This window comes from Nuphar pumila, chromosome 7, assembly GCF_984573655.1.
Source record: "Nuphar pumila chromosome 7, dmNupPumi1.hap1.1, whole genome shotgun sequence".
Taxonomy (NCBI): domain Eukaryota; kingdom Viridiplantae; phylum Streptophyta; class Magnoliopsida; order Nymphaeales; family Nymphaeaceae; genus Nuphar; species Nuphar pumila.
In genome coordinates this window covers 14,130,909-14,147,510 of record NC_143255.1, presented here as the reverse complement: position 1 = coordinate 14,147,510, position 16,602 = coordinate 14,130,909, and the positions used below count along the sequence as shown (strand labels likewise).

General features: G+C 37.1%; 1 protein-coding gene across 1 annotated transcript in view; it reads left to right on the top strand.

Moving 5' to 3' along the window:
- Positions 1-388: 388 nt before the first annotated feature.
- LOC149831215 (cold-responsive protein kinase 1-like) overlaps positions 389-16,602 on the top strand; it is a 39,355-nt gene continuing 23,141 nt past the window's right edge. The window contains exons 1-5 of the mRNA XM_090012008.1: positions 389-533; positions 3,829-3,977; positions 4,178-4,293; positions 4,442-4,652; positions 4,819-5,056. Coding sequence (XP_089868134.1) covers positions 3,848-3,977; positions 4,178-4,293; positions 4,442-4,652; positions 4,819-5,056 — 695 coding nt within the window. The 5' untranslated portion in view covers positions 389-533; positions 3,829-3,847. The remainder of the gene's footprint in view (positions 534-3,828; positions 3,978-4,177; positions 4,294-4,441; positions 4,653-4,818; positions 5,057-16,602) is intronic.

Genomic DNA, 16,602 nt, shown 5'->3' with positions numbered 1-16,602 from the left:
GGTCGTGTCGGGTTACCCGTTTATTAAACGGGTCAGGTTCGTGTTTGCCACAGCCGACCCGTTTAATAAACGGGTTGGGTTCGGGTTGAGGTATGCTGACACGCCAACCCGACCCGATTGCCACCCCGAGATAACAAGTTGTCAAAGCCGACTAATGATGCAGGACGGAATGGATTCAGACCCAGGTTCTAAGTATGATCCCTTGTTTGATTGAAGACCATATTGAAAATATATAAAAAAGAGTCCCACGGTATACGACTTTCTGCGCATCGCACGAACACGAGGATCGTGCCTCGTCAGTCAACATCAAGGTTACCTGTTCTTCCCTCCCTCGCTGCATCAAGCTGAAACTTATAAAAACAAGTTGGGTGGATGCCTGTTTGAATTGGTTGCTCACACAGCGGTTGACATTTTCCCTTTCTCCTTCTGGAAGGAAATTTCCATGGTAACAGATCAATGTGGGATGTAAAACTGTAAATCATCACAAGGTGCGCTTCTGTCTGATCCTATGCTCTGCACGGCACATACATCCTGTAGGTGACCTTTTTTGCTTCCTTTTTCTGTTCTGGTGTGATGGGTTATGCTGATTTTTCTCAAAAAAATAAAAAAGTTGTTCGTTTACTGGGCTGCAATTGAATAAAATTGGTGATGCTGTATGTGGAATCTATGAACTAGGTATTTAGGTTGGTGTTCCAGTCTGGCTTCTGAAATGAATCTGTCCTGTTTTTTTCCTTTTTTTTTTTTGGAAAATTTCAAAGGAACTTTTCAGTTTTCCATAGACGAGTTTTTTGTTTGCGTTTGTGTTTGATGATGGTATTTCTTTTCCTTTTTTTTTTCTCGTCTTCTTTTTAAATACCTGTTTTCGGGTGATGGTGGTGTTTTGGAGTGACAAGGTGGGTGATTCCATGTCTAATGTATTGATCAATAAAGAGTATCTCTAAATATGGTAATTTTTCTCTTGAAGGTACAAAAATTAAATACTTTGAGGAATTCCGTTGCTGTTATAGAAGTTGGAAAGCTTCAAATTTTCTGTGTGTATCTAGCATACATGATGGAGGTCTTGATCTTGTTCATGCTGTGTCGTATGTTAAAGCCAACAGTTTTTTTTTGGAGCGTTTTATTTTTGGCTTATATGATGGAACTAGTGTTCTGTGCTTCTGCCAACATGGTATCATGCTTGCCATGGGTTCCTGATTAATTGTAAACTTGGGCTACACTCTCTAAGATAAGTCCCTTTTATGCATTCAGGGCGTCTTGTTGCCAATTCATATGGCACAAAAAGTTTCTGCCTTCAGTATCCAAAGTAAACTGCGTGACTGAACAATGTGTCTGGAAAAGTCTCAAGCAAAGCATTTGGCAATCAGATTCTATCCTCATGCCAATAGAGTCCTCTTCATATAAACCTATAGTGCTGCCACCTTGTGTCGTATAGTGACATACAGAGTAACAGGGTTTCCATGGAAGTCTGTGACACTGTAGGCATGTGGCTGATGTTTCAATTATAATGTTAATCTCTATCAAGCAGTTGCTGAACGGAAGTTGTAGTACACAAGTTGATGCATTTTGCGGTTTACAGTGGCCTCTTTTCATGGAATACATGGTCAAATTCCAGGCTCATATATATTCCCAACATGCCTATAGCTGTAAATGTCATATGAGAAGGCTACAAATTTTTGTATTAGAGCTCATGCCATTCCGCAGCATTCTTGCTGTCCTGATTGCAACCATGAAACTCAGCAATTTGCACAATACGCAGATCCTTTTCATTTATTTTTTCTGTTTGGAGTAACAATTTTGCCAATGCTTCTCTGTGCCTATTTTTCAGGCTGAATTTCTTTCAGCTTTGTCTATGGCATGGCTAAAGAACATGGTTCCATCTTCTTGGTGTGACATTCATTGCTTACTTCACGTGTGTTGATCATTTTCATAAACCTTATGCCTGTAGCTTTTCGTCATCACTCACCATCAAAACTATATTGTTGATAATCTTCCTTTCATTAAGAAAACATGAAAAAAGAAGAGCCGGTACACAATTATTTTGTTCTTAATCTAACATCTAATGACTTAACTTTTTCGGATGCAACATTTCTTTTTGTGCTTAATGGGTTAAAATTTGATATCTATGTCTCATCTGTTGGAGTTTTGGACCTTTTGGTGCCGCCTTATTGTTCTCCTATCTAGAGTGGTCATGTTATCTAGAGTGTTTCTCATATTAGGAGGTTTCATTTAGGCCTTGCATTTCTTTTCTCACTGTTATGGATTCTTAGATTTTGTTCTTTCCCAATCTTTCATCAGATTCAAGATAATGAACCATCAAGAAGGCATCATTATGAATCTTCGTAGTACACACAAACCATTTGTGTGTGAAAGCATACGACGACCATGTAGATAAGTATGACTAACACTGTTTAATCTGTTATATTTAAGAAATTTGAAACATTGGTCCGAAGTAGAGTCTTACAGCTCTATGGTCACAAGCTATGTCACATAGGTGCTGGTGCGGCGGTGCGGCAATTTAAAAAAAACTTGGGTGCTGGGGTGCGGGAAGGATATATATATATATATAATTTTTAACAGTTTTAAGTTAACACTATGTGTATTTGTGTGCATTTATGTATTTATATATAATATAGATAAAAATGGATTTGATTAGGGTTAACTGAATCTACTTTTGGATAGAAATGAACCTCAGAGCGGTTGACTTCACCTAACATAAAGGAAGCTGTGTCCAAGTGTCGCACCCACCTGTGTGCGGGTGCGACGCCGGTGAGGTGCCCTGTTAGAAGAGTCCGTGTGACATAGGTCACAAGTAGGCTACAGTAGTATTTAACTTTTAGAGGTTGACCAACTATGTAACCATAGACTAAACATATCTAGCAGGCTATAGTGAACCACCTCTCTGGCGATTGTGGGATAAACATGAAACACAGTGAAGGATATTTATAAACAAACACAAATCAAAAGTTACTTTTTTGTTGATGTTGAAAAGAAGAGCGTAGGAAGTAAAGTCTTATATGAAATGTAAATGGTTCTGGATCATGGAGAGACACCTGCAAATACTTGATGGCCCTTAAATAATGATGTATTCCAAACAAAAAACTTATTCTGAGAGTTAGCAACATGTGTCAGAAGTTTTATCTTTTTCTTTTTTTCTCTTGTTTTGAACTTGAACATGAATGTCAGAGATCGGAAAATGGGGGATCTGAGATTCAGTGTTTGAAAAGTTTGGATTTGGAGTGGGCTCCATGCCAAATCCGATGCCTTGGATTTCAGATCCAAAGGATTCAAATGGTACCTTGTAGTGAACAAAGTTATAATTGAAGTTGTAGTTGTCAACATATGCAGCGTCATTTTGGATCTTAATGCTAATCCTGAGTTATTTCTGCTCTTAAAAGTTCTCCTTCTGGTTCTATGCTTAGGAAAATACTTGGTGTTCAAACGTTTGTCTTTAGTATTACCAGGGGCATCCAGTGAATGCCATGATAGCATATTAACTATGGTCCAATCCCTCTTTCAAAAAGCTAAAATTGTGAGAAATGAACTGTTAAAAGTGAAAAGAAAGAAAACAAACCATTCTGTTTCCCATCTCATAATTTTTTCCTTCATCATTTTATCCTCTATGAGCTAGAACCAGCTTGGAAATGTGTAAGATTGAAAACACCTGTAAGTTTTATTTGAGAGGCATATGAATGGATATCTTTTGCTGCACACATATGTAGCCATAATCCATGGTGAAAATATTGTGCTTTCTTTGGTGGTAAGAAAGTCCGAGTACGAATTTTCAGTTGACAGTCACATTATTTACAATCAATAGCTTGTCTTTTGCAGGATAATTGTTGGAGGTTGGATGAAATGTTGCAACAAACATAGAGAAAGATTTCACCTTCAGACAGTTATGATGTGTTTCTCATTTTTGTCTGGAAGAACAAGCTCCTCTGAATTGAAACAAACTAGGGATGAAGATGAAGCTATGCAAGGTATGCATGTCATTCATTTAGGGGTTTGTCTGAGTAATGTCGTTAGAATGTTGTTGCTGTAAGTTTTAATATCTAAATCAACTTGAGATTCTGAATGAACTTTATGATACCATGACATCCAATGGAACTCCTGTACTTCTTGAAATATCTTGAAGAAACCAATGGAGGATTTTATTGTTGATTGCTTGTTAGTACTTCAGAAGTTTCAGGCATCCAAGATGTCAAAATATTCACTTACAAGGAACTGAGAAGTGCTACTAATGGCTTCAGTCTTGATAATAAAATAGGAGAAGGGGGTTTCGGCTCTGTCTATAAGGTAAAATCTATTGCAAGTGTTTAATCCTTTGAACAGTTCTTTGGTTGCAACACAACTAAAATGATTCTGCAATATCCTGCTGAGGATTTTTGTGGAATTAAGGCTAATGATTCCTGATGCCTCAATTCATCTTGTACTTCACGTTCAGGGTACGCTTAAAGGTGGTACACTTGTTGCTGTTAAGGTCCTTTCTGCTGAATCAAATCAAGGTGTACGAGAATTCTTGACTGAGATTACTGTCATCTCCAATGTTGAGCATGAAAATCTTGTTAAGCTTCATGGTTGCTGCGTGGAAGGAGATCAAAGGATGCTGGTCTATGGTTATGTTGAAAATAATGACCTCTCTCACACCCTTCTTGGTAATTTTTCTAATCCTAGTATGTATAGCATTCCCTCTAAGAATATTTTGTCCTTTTTCGGTAGAGGGTTAACAACTTAACATACATCTTATAAGAAATATACAGTGACATGGTCGATGTACATCATATATTTCAAAAGAAATATAACATGATTAATATGCATCAGGTGGACTCCACAATGGAATTGATTTTAACTGGAAGGTTCGTTGTAAAATCTGCATTGGAGTTGCCCGTGGTCTTTCATTTCTACACGAGGAAGTTAAACCACATATTGTTCATCGAGATATAAAAGCTAGCAACATCCTTCTTGATAAAGACCTTAACCCTAAAATTTCTGATTTTGGTCTAGCAAAGCTTATCCCATCAAGCATGAGTCATGTCAGTACCCGCGTTGCAGGGACAGTGTAAGTGTGAATCTTAAACCTCAAGTTTGTAACTGATTTTATAGTTTTTGCAATGGGTTGGCAGTGGCACATATCTGATTTGCTATCTTCTCAAGAGAGAAAAAATCATTCTAAAAAAGAGAGAAAAATTCTCATAATTATTCTTTCAATTGCTTTCTATATAGTCAAAAGCACTAGGCAGTGCCTAATCGGTAGACCCTTAAAAAGACTAGTTGAGGACTATGTGGGACTAGTCAGGATTAGTCAGTACCCCAATTAAAAAATAAAAAAGTATACATTGTGTACATAAAAATATGTTTAATTCTTTTAGTAATAAGATGTTTTCATTGCACAAATACAAAATTATACATGCTTTCACAAAATATACATAACCAGAATGTACACACACACACTATATATATATATATATATATATATATATATATATATATATATATATATATATATATAGAGAGAGAGAGAGAGAGAGAGAGAGAGAGAGAGAGAGAGGAGTAGGGCGTAACAGTGGATGCACAAAGTGTCCACTGTTATCGGACTGCTATCTGCTGCTGATCACGCATTGATTCATTGGCGGACAGTGTTTTTTTTTGTAAAATACACTGTTTTTTTGCACAAATCCAATGCTCAGCATTGCGTCCAATGTCGTTCAATGTTATGCACATCCGACGTTACTCGTTTCTCTCTCTCTCTCTATATATATATATTCAATGATTCATAACATGTTCAATATAATCGACAAAATGATGTTTCTCTCTCTCTCTCTCTCTCGATGTTATGCTTTCAGCCTTTCACTGAAAAATTGATTTTAACACACACACACACACACATATATATATATATATATATATATATATATATATATATATATATATATATATATATATATAGTAAAATAGCTGCCTACACCGATTTGTGCTTACTGCTGCTTACGAGGATTCCAAAAGGTTCTTTTTCATGCTTTTCTTGAATCTTACTGTGCAGATGTGTTCTACGTGTTTGATTTTATAGAAATGGACTCTTGCATCATTCGACTCTGATGCGCAAGTAGGTTTTTATAAGGTTTGAAAATCGGTGTTGTAAATTTTTTATGAATATCATAAAAATTCAAGGAACTCCGCCTGTGTATAACTGTTTAGTTATACACTGCCGGTCCCAAGCCCGAATAAAGGAGGAGGGTTGCGGTAGGTCTGTGACAGCCAACATAAAAACTTAGTCATACCCTATGAATATGAACCAATATGAGAATTTCGTTGGGGCGTTCCCTACTGAGCGACGCACTGTACTCTATAGGCCCGGAGGCAGTGATAAATGGGCAAGGGTTGCTAGGTCGTCTCCCGGAAGCGACGCGTCACACCGGCGCCCGGGTGTGGTGTCAAATAGGCAAGGGTTCCCTCACTTTGTTGGACGGGTGGGGGTAAAGAAGTTAGTCCAAGACCATAAAATTAGTTAGCCTCTTGGAACATAGGGTCTTTAACTGGTAAGTTGGTGGAGTTAGTAGATGTTATGTGTAGGAGAAAGATTGATATTTTATGTCTACAAGAGACCAAATGGGTAGGTGAGAAAGCAAAAGTGATAGAACCTTGGGGATATAAGATTTGGTATACAGGAATAAATAGGAATAGGAATGCAGTAGGGATTGCTATGAGTCGTGAGTTTATAGATAATGTAGTTGAGGTCCGTAGGAAGGGTGATAGGATTTTACTTATTAAATTAGTATTAGGTACAAATATTATTAATATTATTAGTGTTTATGCACCTCAAGCAGGTTTAGATGATTCCATTAAGCGTCAATTTTGGCAAGATTTAGATGGAGTAGTACAAGGGATATCTTATGGAGAAAGGCTTTTCATCGGCGGTGACCTTAATGGGCATGTAGGCATTAGTAGGGACGGTTTTGAGAGTATCCATGGAGGCTATGGTATAGGAGAAAGAAACGAAAGTGGAGAAATGATTTTAGATTTTGGTTTGTCCTATGATATGATCTTAGCAAACACTTGGTTTAGGAAGATGGATTCTCACCTAGTAACATTTAAAAGTGGGGTTAATACGAGTCAGATAGATTTTTTCCTACTTAGAAAGAGAGATAGGGGTTGTTGCATCGATTGTAAGGTTATACCGGGAGAAAGTGTAGCTACACAACATAGAGTCTTAATTTTAGATCTTAGAATTAGACAATGCCGCAAAAGGGATAGACATAGGATAGATCCTAGAATTAAGTGGTGGGCACTGAAAGAAGCTAAACAAGGAATGTTTGTAGAGCAGGTAGTTAAGGAAACTGATTGGTGTCTCGAGGAGGATTCATAATCAATGTGGAATAAGATAGCGGGTGGCATGAGAAAGGTGGCTAAGGAGGTATTGTGTGAGTCTAAAGGTGGTGCACCGCTAGGTAAGGATACATCGTGGTGGAACGAGGATGTCAAATTAGCTATTAAGGTTAAAAGAGAGTGTTATAGAAATCTAAGTAAGAGTCGTGATAATGAGAATTTGGAGAAGTATATGATAGCAAAGAAGGAAGCTAAAAAAAGTAGTTCGGAACGCGAGGAATAAGGTATATAAGGAGGTTTATGACAAGTTGGATACCAAAGAAGGCGAGAATGATATTTATAGGCTTGCAAAGATGAGAGATAGGAAATCGAGGGATCTGGGTATGGTTAGATATATCAAAGATGAAACACAAAGGGTTTTAGTCAAAGATGAGGAGATTAAGGAGAGATGAAAAGATTATTTTGATAAGCTATTTAATGAAAGTCATGCTCAGGATCTTGGAGACTTCTCTATTCCTTTTCATGAGATGAATCGTGACTTCATGCGCAAGATTCAAAAGAAAGAAATTGCAGAGCCTTTGAAGAAAATGAAATCAAGAAGGACAGTTGACCCAGATGGTATACCTATCGAGGCTTGAAAATGCTTAGGAGAGAAAGGTTTATAATGATTGACAAATCTTTTTAACAAGATTTGGCGGACAAATAAGATGCCTAATGAGTGGAGGAAGAGTACTTTGGTGCATCTATATAAGAATAAGGGTGATATACAAGATTACACAAACTATCATGGTATAAAACTCATGAGTCATACTCTGAAACTTTGGGAGAGAGTGATTGAGTCTAGGTTGAGGAAGGTTGTCATGATATCGGAGAATCAATTTGGTTTTATGCCTGAAAGATCAACTATAGAAGCTATACATCTTCTTAGACAACTTATCGAGAGAAATAGAGAGAGAAATAAAGATTTGCATATGGTTTTTATTGATTTGGAGAAGGCATACGATAGAGTACCTAGGGACGTTCTCTGGTGGACAATGATGAAGAAAGGTGTTTCTCTCAAGTACATTAGAATAATTAAAGATATGTATGAAGGAGTAGTAACCAATGTTCGCACTTGTGGAGGGGTGACAACCAATTTTCCTATAACGGTTGGGTTACATCAAGGATCTGCTTTCAGCCCTTTCCTATTTGCTATAGTGATGGATGAGCTTACGAGATCAATTCAAGAAAATGTGCCGTGGTGTATGTTGTTTGCTGATGATATTGTTTTGATTGATGAGTCTAGAGCTGGGGTTAATGCTAAGTTAGAATTATGGATACAGACATTGGAAGCAAGAGGTTTTAAGTTGAGTAAGAGTAAGACAGAATACATAGAATGTCGGTTTAGTAAGCAACGAAGTAGTGATGGGAGTGTAGTGAAGCTTGGTGAGCAAGAAATACCGGTGGATGATTGTTTCAAATATTTGGGATCTATCATTCAAAAGTATGGAGAAATTGATGGAGATGTAAATCATAGGATAAAGGTTGGGTGGATGAAATGGAAAAGTGCAACTGGTGTGTTGTGCGATCGTAGAATGCCTTTGCGGTTGAAGGAAAAGTTTTATAGGACGACTATTAGGCCTGCTTTAATATATGGTACAGAATGTTGGGCTGCCAAGAGACATCATATTCAAAAAATGAGTGTAGCTGAGATGCGTATGCTAAGATGGATGTGTGGAAATACAATAAAAGATAAGATTCGGAACGAGGAGATACGTAAGAAGGTAGGCGTTGCACCCATTGAAAATAAGATGAGAGAGAATCGTTTACGGTGGTTTGGACATATTCGGCGAAGGCCTAATGATGCTCCAGTTAGAAGGATGGAAAAATGGGAAAATATATTAGTTAAAAGAGGTCGGGGTAGGCCTAGGAAGACATGGATGGAGGTGATAGGAAATGATATGAATGCTTTGAACCTCACCGAGGACATGGCATTGGATAGAAATGATTGGAGGAGAAGGATTCATGTGGAAGACCCATAATGATTTTCTTTTTTGGTTCATATCGCCGACCCCAATTATTTTGGGATGAAGCCGTAGTAGTTGTTGTTGTTGTATCATAAAAATTCAAGGCTTAAAAAATCCTATTGTTTTATTGAAAAAACACTATCCAAGTGTTGAACACATCTGCTTGGTCAGATTTGGGAAAAACAACTCAGAAATCCACCTTCGGTTGTGGTAGGCTGTCATAGGCACCTAAGACCACAGTCAGCTACTCCCTTCTCATATATATATATATAATTTATATATATAAAAAAAATAGACTTTCACAGAAAAATTCATAGAAGCCAGTAACACATACTACACATGCTTTCAGGCTTTTATAGAAAATTCACAAAAAAACACACATATATACAAATAAAATCATACATATATTTGTCGCTTTCAGCCTTTAACAGAAAAAATTATCAGAAACAAATTAACACATACATGTAAAAAACATAATCAATTAAAATTAACTATGCATGCTTTCAACGTTTCACTGAAAAAATCCCAAAAGCAAAGTAGCACCAACATGCATATATAAAACATTATATATATAGTATAATTAACTAAGTATGTTTTCATCATTTCACAGAAAAAATCACGAAAATACACACATATATAATTATATATATATAAAAGAATAACAAAATACATGTAATAATAATAATAAATGACTAAAATGTCCTTGTGCCTAGGCCAGGGTGTAGTGAAATCTCAAATAAAAATACACTCACAATGCTACTAAGAGCATACAAGAAAGTGTTCAAGCACAAGGCCACAAAGGCAATACACTAGCCACCAATGGGTAAATACAAGGCCACTAGGTCACACACAAAAGAGCACAAACAATATAAAAACATAATATTTTATTCACTGTAAAATGCTTAAGAAAAGCATACCAAATACATGAGATATATCCCATATATAAAGAAAATAGAGGGCGCAAGAGGGCTAGCCCAACTATCCATTGGACTAGCCCAACAACTAGTTGGGCTAGTCCCAACGACTAGAACAGATTCAAAAAAATAAAAAATAAAAAGTACAAAAATGCCCCTCATGTGCATGACCTATTAAAAAAATAACAAAAATGCCCTTATGGGCATGACGTATTACAAATACAAAGAAAGAAAAAACATAAAAATCTTAAGAGAATATATATGTATATTAACACACACACACACACACACATATATATATATATACACACATATATATATATACATATATATATATATATATATATATATATATATATATATATATATATATATAAAATAACTATACAAGTTAACTCTCCCCTTTAAACTTACGGTGTGATAATTGAAGGTTTGCTAAGAAGAAAAATGAAATGAGGTGAAGGCTACGTCACAAGGACTCGGCATAGAGGCCGCCGCACCCGCATCGACGCTACGTGATGCCGGTGTGGGTGCCGCACGTTGACGAGGGTGGGGGTGCGGGTGCCGCACCCAGTGCAGTCAATGTGACCATGGGTGCGGTCAACCCGCACCCAAGGTTATTTTTGTCCAAAATAGTTATACTATTTTTTTAATTATTTAAAGTTTTATCCTATAAACAAAGCTTTGAAAGTTTGAAACGTTGTGCATTAAATGTTTTGAGCCACATACATTATTTTACTATTTTTAAAAAGCTTTGTCATAAAAAGTTGAGCCATTACATTCCTTTATACTTTTGATAGAGCTTTGTCATAAATGCATTAATAAAAAAAGTTAAAACTGCGTTGGAATGAATTTATATATTAAATAGGGAGAGCCGAGTAGGTCAGATTCTGTATTAAATGTACTTTTGTATTAAATGGGGAGAACTGAGTAGGTTAAACTTTTGTATTAAATGCATTAATAAAAAAGTGAAAATTGCATTGGAATGGACTTTTGTATTAAATGTATATAAATCCAAATCTGATTAAGCAATACCTGATTAAAAATTTGATTAAGCAATACTTCTAAATTTTTTATTGTTTTTGGTGAAAAACATATTTTTTTATTGAGAGCTTGTTTATGGTTAAGTTTTATATATACATATATTAAATTATTAATATATATATACACACACCCTCCTGCACCCCGCACCCAAGTTTTTTTAAAGTGCCGCATTGCCGTACCCGCACCTGCACCTATGTGACATAGGGTGAAGGTGAAAAGAAGTCGTCATTGTGTATGTGGCTGACCCGATCCACTTATATAATGGATCGGGTCCAGATCCAATTAGTGTATACTATAAATTAGCATGTTGTTAAGGGGTATTTCTGTACCCTAGTTTTATACACTTAACTTTTAAATAGAATGAAAGGTGCAGCCACGATGGACTGACGACCTTTCTCTGAAATCTCTTTTTTTCTCTCTCTCTCTCTTCCCTCTCTCTCTTTCGCTCGATGACAGGACAATTGAACGAGGGCTCCCTTTTAACATGGTATCAGAGTCTGTTTTAGAAGGCCACGATCTGCCGAGTCTGATCGAGTCTTCTCCATCCAGAACCGAGCCTGCTTCTTCAACCACGATCTGCCAAGTCTGATCGAGTTCTCTCCATCCACGATCTGCTTTCAGTCACCCAGAATCACGCCTGTTTCTTCAGCCACGATCGAGTTTTGTTGCTTCTTCAGCCACGATCTGCCAAGTCTGATCGAGTTCTCTCCATCCACGATCTGCCAATCACGATCTGCTTTCAGTCACCCAGAATCACGCCTGTTTCTTCAGCCACGATCGAGTTTTCTCCATCACGCCTGTCATCCAGAATCACGCCTGTTCCATTCCATTCCATTCCTTCATCATCCTTCAGCCGAGTCGTTCTTTCTTGCTGTGAGAAAACTCGACCTCTGTGGTGACGTAAATCTGTTTTTATTTCAGAATCACTATGATTCCTTTGATTTTCTACAATCTGCACTTCTGAAATTTCTGTTAATCTGTGATTCCTCTGTTAATCTCTACTGTTTTCATTGTTTCTGAAATTCTGAAATTATTTTTGTTTTTCTGACTGCCGAGTATCACCTGGTACATCAGCCTGTTAGCCGAGCTCTCTGCAGCACCTAGAAATCACGTGAACTTGTCTTCAAGTTCACCTGTCAGCCGAGTGTCCTGTTAGCCGTGAACTGAACTGAACTTGTCTTCAATCTTCACTTTGTCACCTGTCAGCTGAGTGTCCTGTTAGCCGAACCCTCTATTTTGTTTTGTTTCTTTTTATATACCTAAGTGTCAGTTTAGATTTTCCCTCAAATGGATTTTACTTATGGGCAATCATGTCTATCCTCAAGTTTTCTCGGTCGACTAGTTTCTGAAAAACTGAATAACCTCAATTTCTTAACCAGGAAAAGACAGATCATCCCATTTATAAAGAGTCAGGATCTCTCTGGTCATCTGGATGGATCGGTTCCACCCCCTCCAGAATTCCTTTCGCAGGAAAAAGCAGACGATAAAGGAGAACAATCTGTTGTTCTTCACAAAAATCTAGAATATGTTGCTTGGATGAAAATGAATCAATCACTAGTGGCATACATCACTTCAACTCTCTCACAAGAGGTCCTTATTGCTCTTCCTGATGATTGTTCGGCCAAGGAACTGTGGGATACGCTAGTTCATACATATTCTCAAATTTCTGAGGCAAGAATTATGTTTCTTAAGCGAGAGTTTCAAATGCTGAAGAAAGATTCCATGTCCATTATGGAATACCTGAATAAAATGAAAAGCATCACAGACCAACTGGCTGTTGTTGGGTGTCTTGTCAGTGAAAAAGATAAAGTACAACAAACCTTGAGTGAATTGGGGTCAAATTATCATGTTATGACGACAACCTTACTATGTTTACCAGAACTTCCAAAGTTTGAAGATCTTCGTGCGAAATTATTACAATATGAGATGACTCTGAAAGGATCTTCTGAAGATTCTCATGGGCATTCAGGAACACAAGATGTGCTGGCTATGGGAATGAGTTATGGTCGAGGACGAGGAAGTTCTTTTCGAGGAAAAGGAGGCCAAGGGAGAAATACCTATGGAGGTCGTGGCATACTTCCAACACCCAATATACAAGGACAAAGACCCACTCCCACATGTTTCCTATGCAACAAGAAATGACACATTAAAGCGAATTGTTGGTTTAACCCTCAAAACAAAAGGGAAAGCTCCACAAGCAGAAGCTAGGAAGGATGGAGAAGTAAAAGAGTTGCTGTTGGCAGCCTTGACAAGATTGAATATGAAGCAAAATGACAAAGGAATTTGGTATGTCGACTCCGGAGCAGCTACTCATGTCACGGGTGATGTAGGTAAACTCTTGACTCTCACTCCTTATGTTGGTAAGAATAGCATAGTCACAGGAGATGGATCTCATCACACAATTTCACATACTGGAAATGCCATTATACACATGTCAAAGTCCTCTCTTAAACTTCCAAGTGTCATCCATGCACCTAATATTCAAAAGAACATTGTTTCTGTCTCAAAACTTGTTGATGATGCTAATGCTTCAGTTGAATTTACTCCCTCTTCTGTTTATGTCAAGGATCTTCGCACGAGGAAGACATTCGCTGAAGGAAAACGATGGGGCAATATGTACATCTTTTAAGAAGATCCTTCCTAATGCCGGACAGAGGTACGAGTCCCTTGTGAAAATGAATGAGAAATCAAACCCCAGTTCGATTTTGTGTTGTTTTTTTTTCTTTGGATGGAACCCCCGGGTAAAAGATGGAGATCATGGTGGATCGATTTCATGACAGGCTCAGTCGATTAGGTGGCTGGGTCATGCAAAAAAAAGGGTTTATTTTCAGTAAGGGTTATTGTCGACTTTTGCTAAGTGAGTCGATGTCTGCTAAGGGGGGTTCCTAGTTCGGCTGTCGTGAACTCAAAAGAAAATGTTTTTTAGTGTTGTAATCTGTTGATTTTTTTTATATTCTTAGTAAACCTGAATAAAGGCCGTGTATTTCCCTTGAACATGCAATTGCTTAATCGATGTCTAAGTATATTTAGGTGCTATCGATTTAATATACAGATTATAGCATGTTCTGATTATTTTCCATGTTAACCTTATACTGTTTAGATAATTTCCTGTTCTAAGTATATCCCCATACCTACGTTAGTGCATGTTCTAAATTTTTAATACTCAAACTGTCATGTGTTCCAAATGGTGGGTTAACACATGTTAATCATGATAGCATACAAACATGCTATGTAGAATTGAGTTAAACTGGACACACAATAGAAGGTAAAGAGATGTTCCAAGCACTGAACATCCTAAACAACATGTCTGCCTACCGCAATGAATTCCTGATTTGGATTTGCATTTGCTGGTCTTCCCAGAATCATGTCTGTTACTATATTTTATATTAGAGGCTTTGGAAATGAACCTCTTGCATGGAAAATCTGAGTCATTCTATCCATATGGCCGAAATGAAAAAAAATGATAAAATAGAACTATAAATAAATAAATAAATATGTCTTGTAGCAGGTGTTGTATCTGACTACTTCTGGACTGAATGGTATGGTTTCAGCTATGTGCATGCTGGAACGAAATTTTCAGATGCTTATGACTAAATAAGTTTGTATGATTCAATGTTCAAATGAAGTGTTGACTACATGAATAAACTGGGGGCAGGTGTGAAATCCGAAATCTGGGGATTTTAGGGCATATGTATAATTGCTGAGTATCTACCTGCTAATGGTGAAATCCACGCATTAGCTGAAATTATGCATTTATATTAAGTCTGAATATTGAGTATGAGTATGCATCAAATGTGTACACCGAAGAGAAATCATTTCATTGAAAAGAAAATATTTCATCGACTATTGAGTATCTACTTAATGTATCTATGCATTGATATGAATACACATCTTCAAGAAAAGTATGCAGATGCTAACTGATTGAGGTTTCACTTACCATGGACATGCATAATAAACAATTTTGTTCACGTGCACACACATGACAAAAATGCATGTGAGGTGAGAAATTACATGCTTATGATTGACTTTGTCTTATATGGGTGCACGTGCATTTGGCACAATAGTTTGATGTTATATAACACATCACTTTGGTTTTGTTGTGTGATGCATCGATTGCCTAATGGATCATCACTGACTCGGAGAGCCGTGGACTTGGTTATTTTTCTTATATATTTAATTGCATCACTTAAACCACACAAGTTGGTATGACACACTACTACACTGTTCCTGTTGTTCTCAAGGGCTGGAGTCTCGTAAGGGTCCCTGAAAGGAAGGATGCGGGTTTTCACTTTACTTTTGCATATGGTGTTGCAAACTTAAAGAATTGACTTTAATAAAAATATAAGAAATAAGAATAGTGTAACATATGTTCTGGGATCTTCCATCTGGAGAATGGAGATCTTAGAGATTTAGTCTTGGGGAGACTATGAGGATACAAAAACTTCGTGTGCTTAAATTTGGTCCACTGAACCCGATATTGAGGTTCCTTCTCCTGACCACGGTTTTAAGGAGAGTCTATCACTTTACCTGAGGGTGGTGTGTTTGTCACAGTTGTTATTGTTTTGGTACCAAGGAAGTGACACTTGTGGGCGTGGGGTATCCCTTGTGTTCCCGACATTAGATGTAGATGTCTAATGTTTCGAAGGTGATTTGGTGGAGGGCTAAGTTGGAACCCAGTAATAAAATACAAATTGTATGCTAAGCTACTCTGGGAACCTAACTTGACCTTGGGGATTTTACCCGTTTGGTGTATCCGCGAGCGATGGTAATTAAAAAGAGGAACCTAAATTGTATGCATTTAATAGGGCATGCATATGGAAACATGAACTTAAATGAAAGATAATAAAATGTTCATACATTGCATATAAATCATGCATAACCCTGCTATGCATTAGGACATGCATAATTTACTTCTTCTCTTAAATGTTATATGTTGTTGGATGGGTGATGGTTAAATTTCAATGCATGTGGAATACCTTGCTTACTTAAATTGAAATACCTGTTGTTGATTAAGGTTCTTGTATACTTAATAAATGTTGCATGAATGCTTAAATTGGTTTAAGTAATTGTCAGAATTGCATTTATCTGAAAAATTGCATAAAGTTGTACCTGTGTTCTTTATGCTCACTTATTTTCATTAGAGTGATCTGTACGCAGAATTTTTCAGATTTCTGACCTTTTTTTTATGGTTTTTCGTAGAAGCAGAAAATCAATGAAGCAACTTGCATATGGGAAAGTCACGAGTGTCACACACTTGCTAGACAGATCACAAATGAACATCGTGGCTCTACTTTTGTTTTCTTTTGGTTTATTTAGTT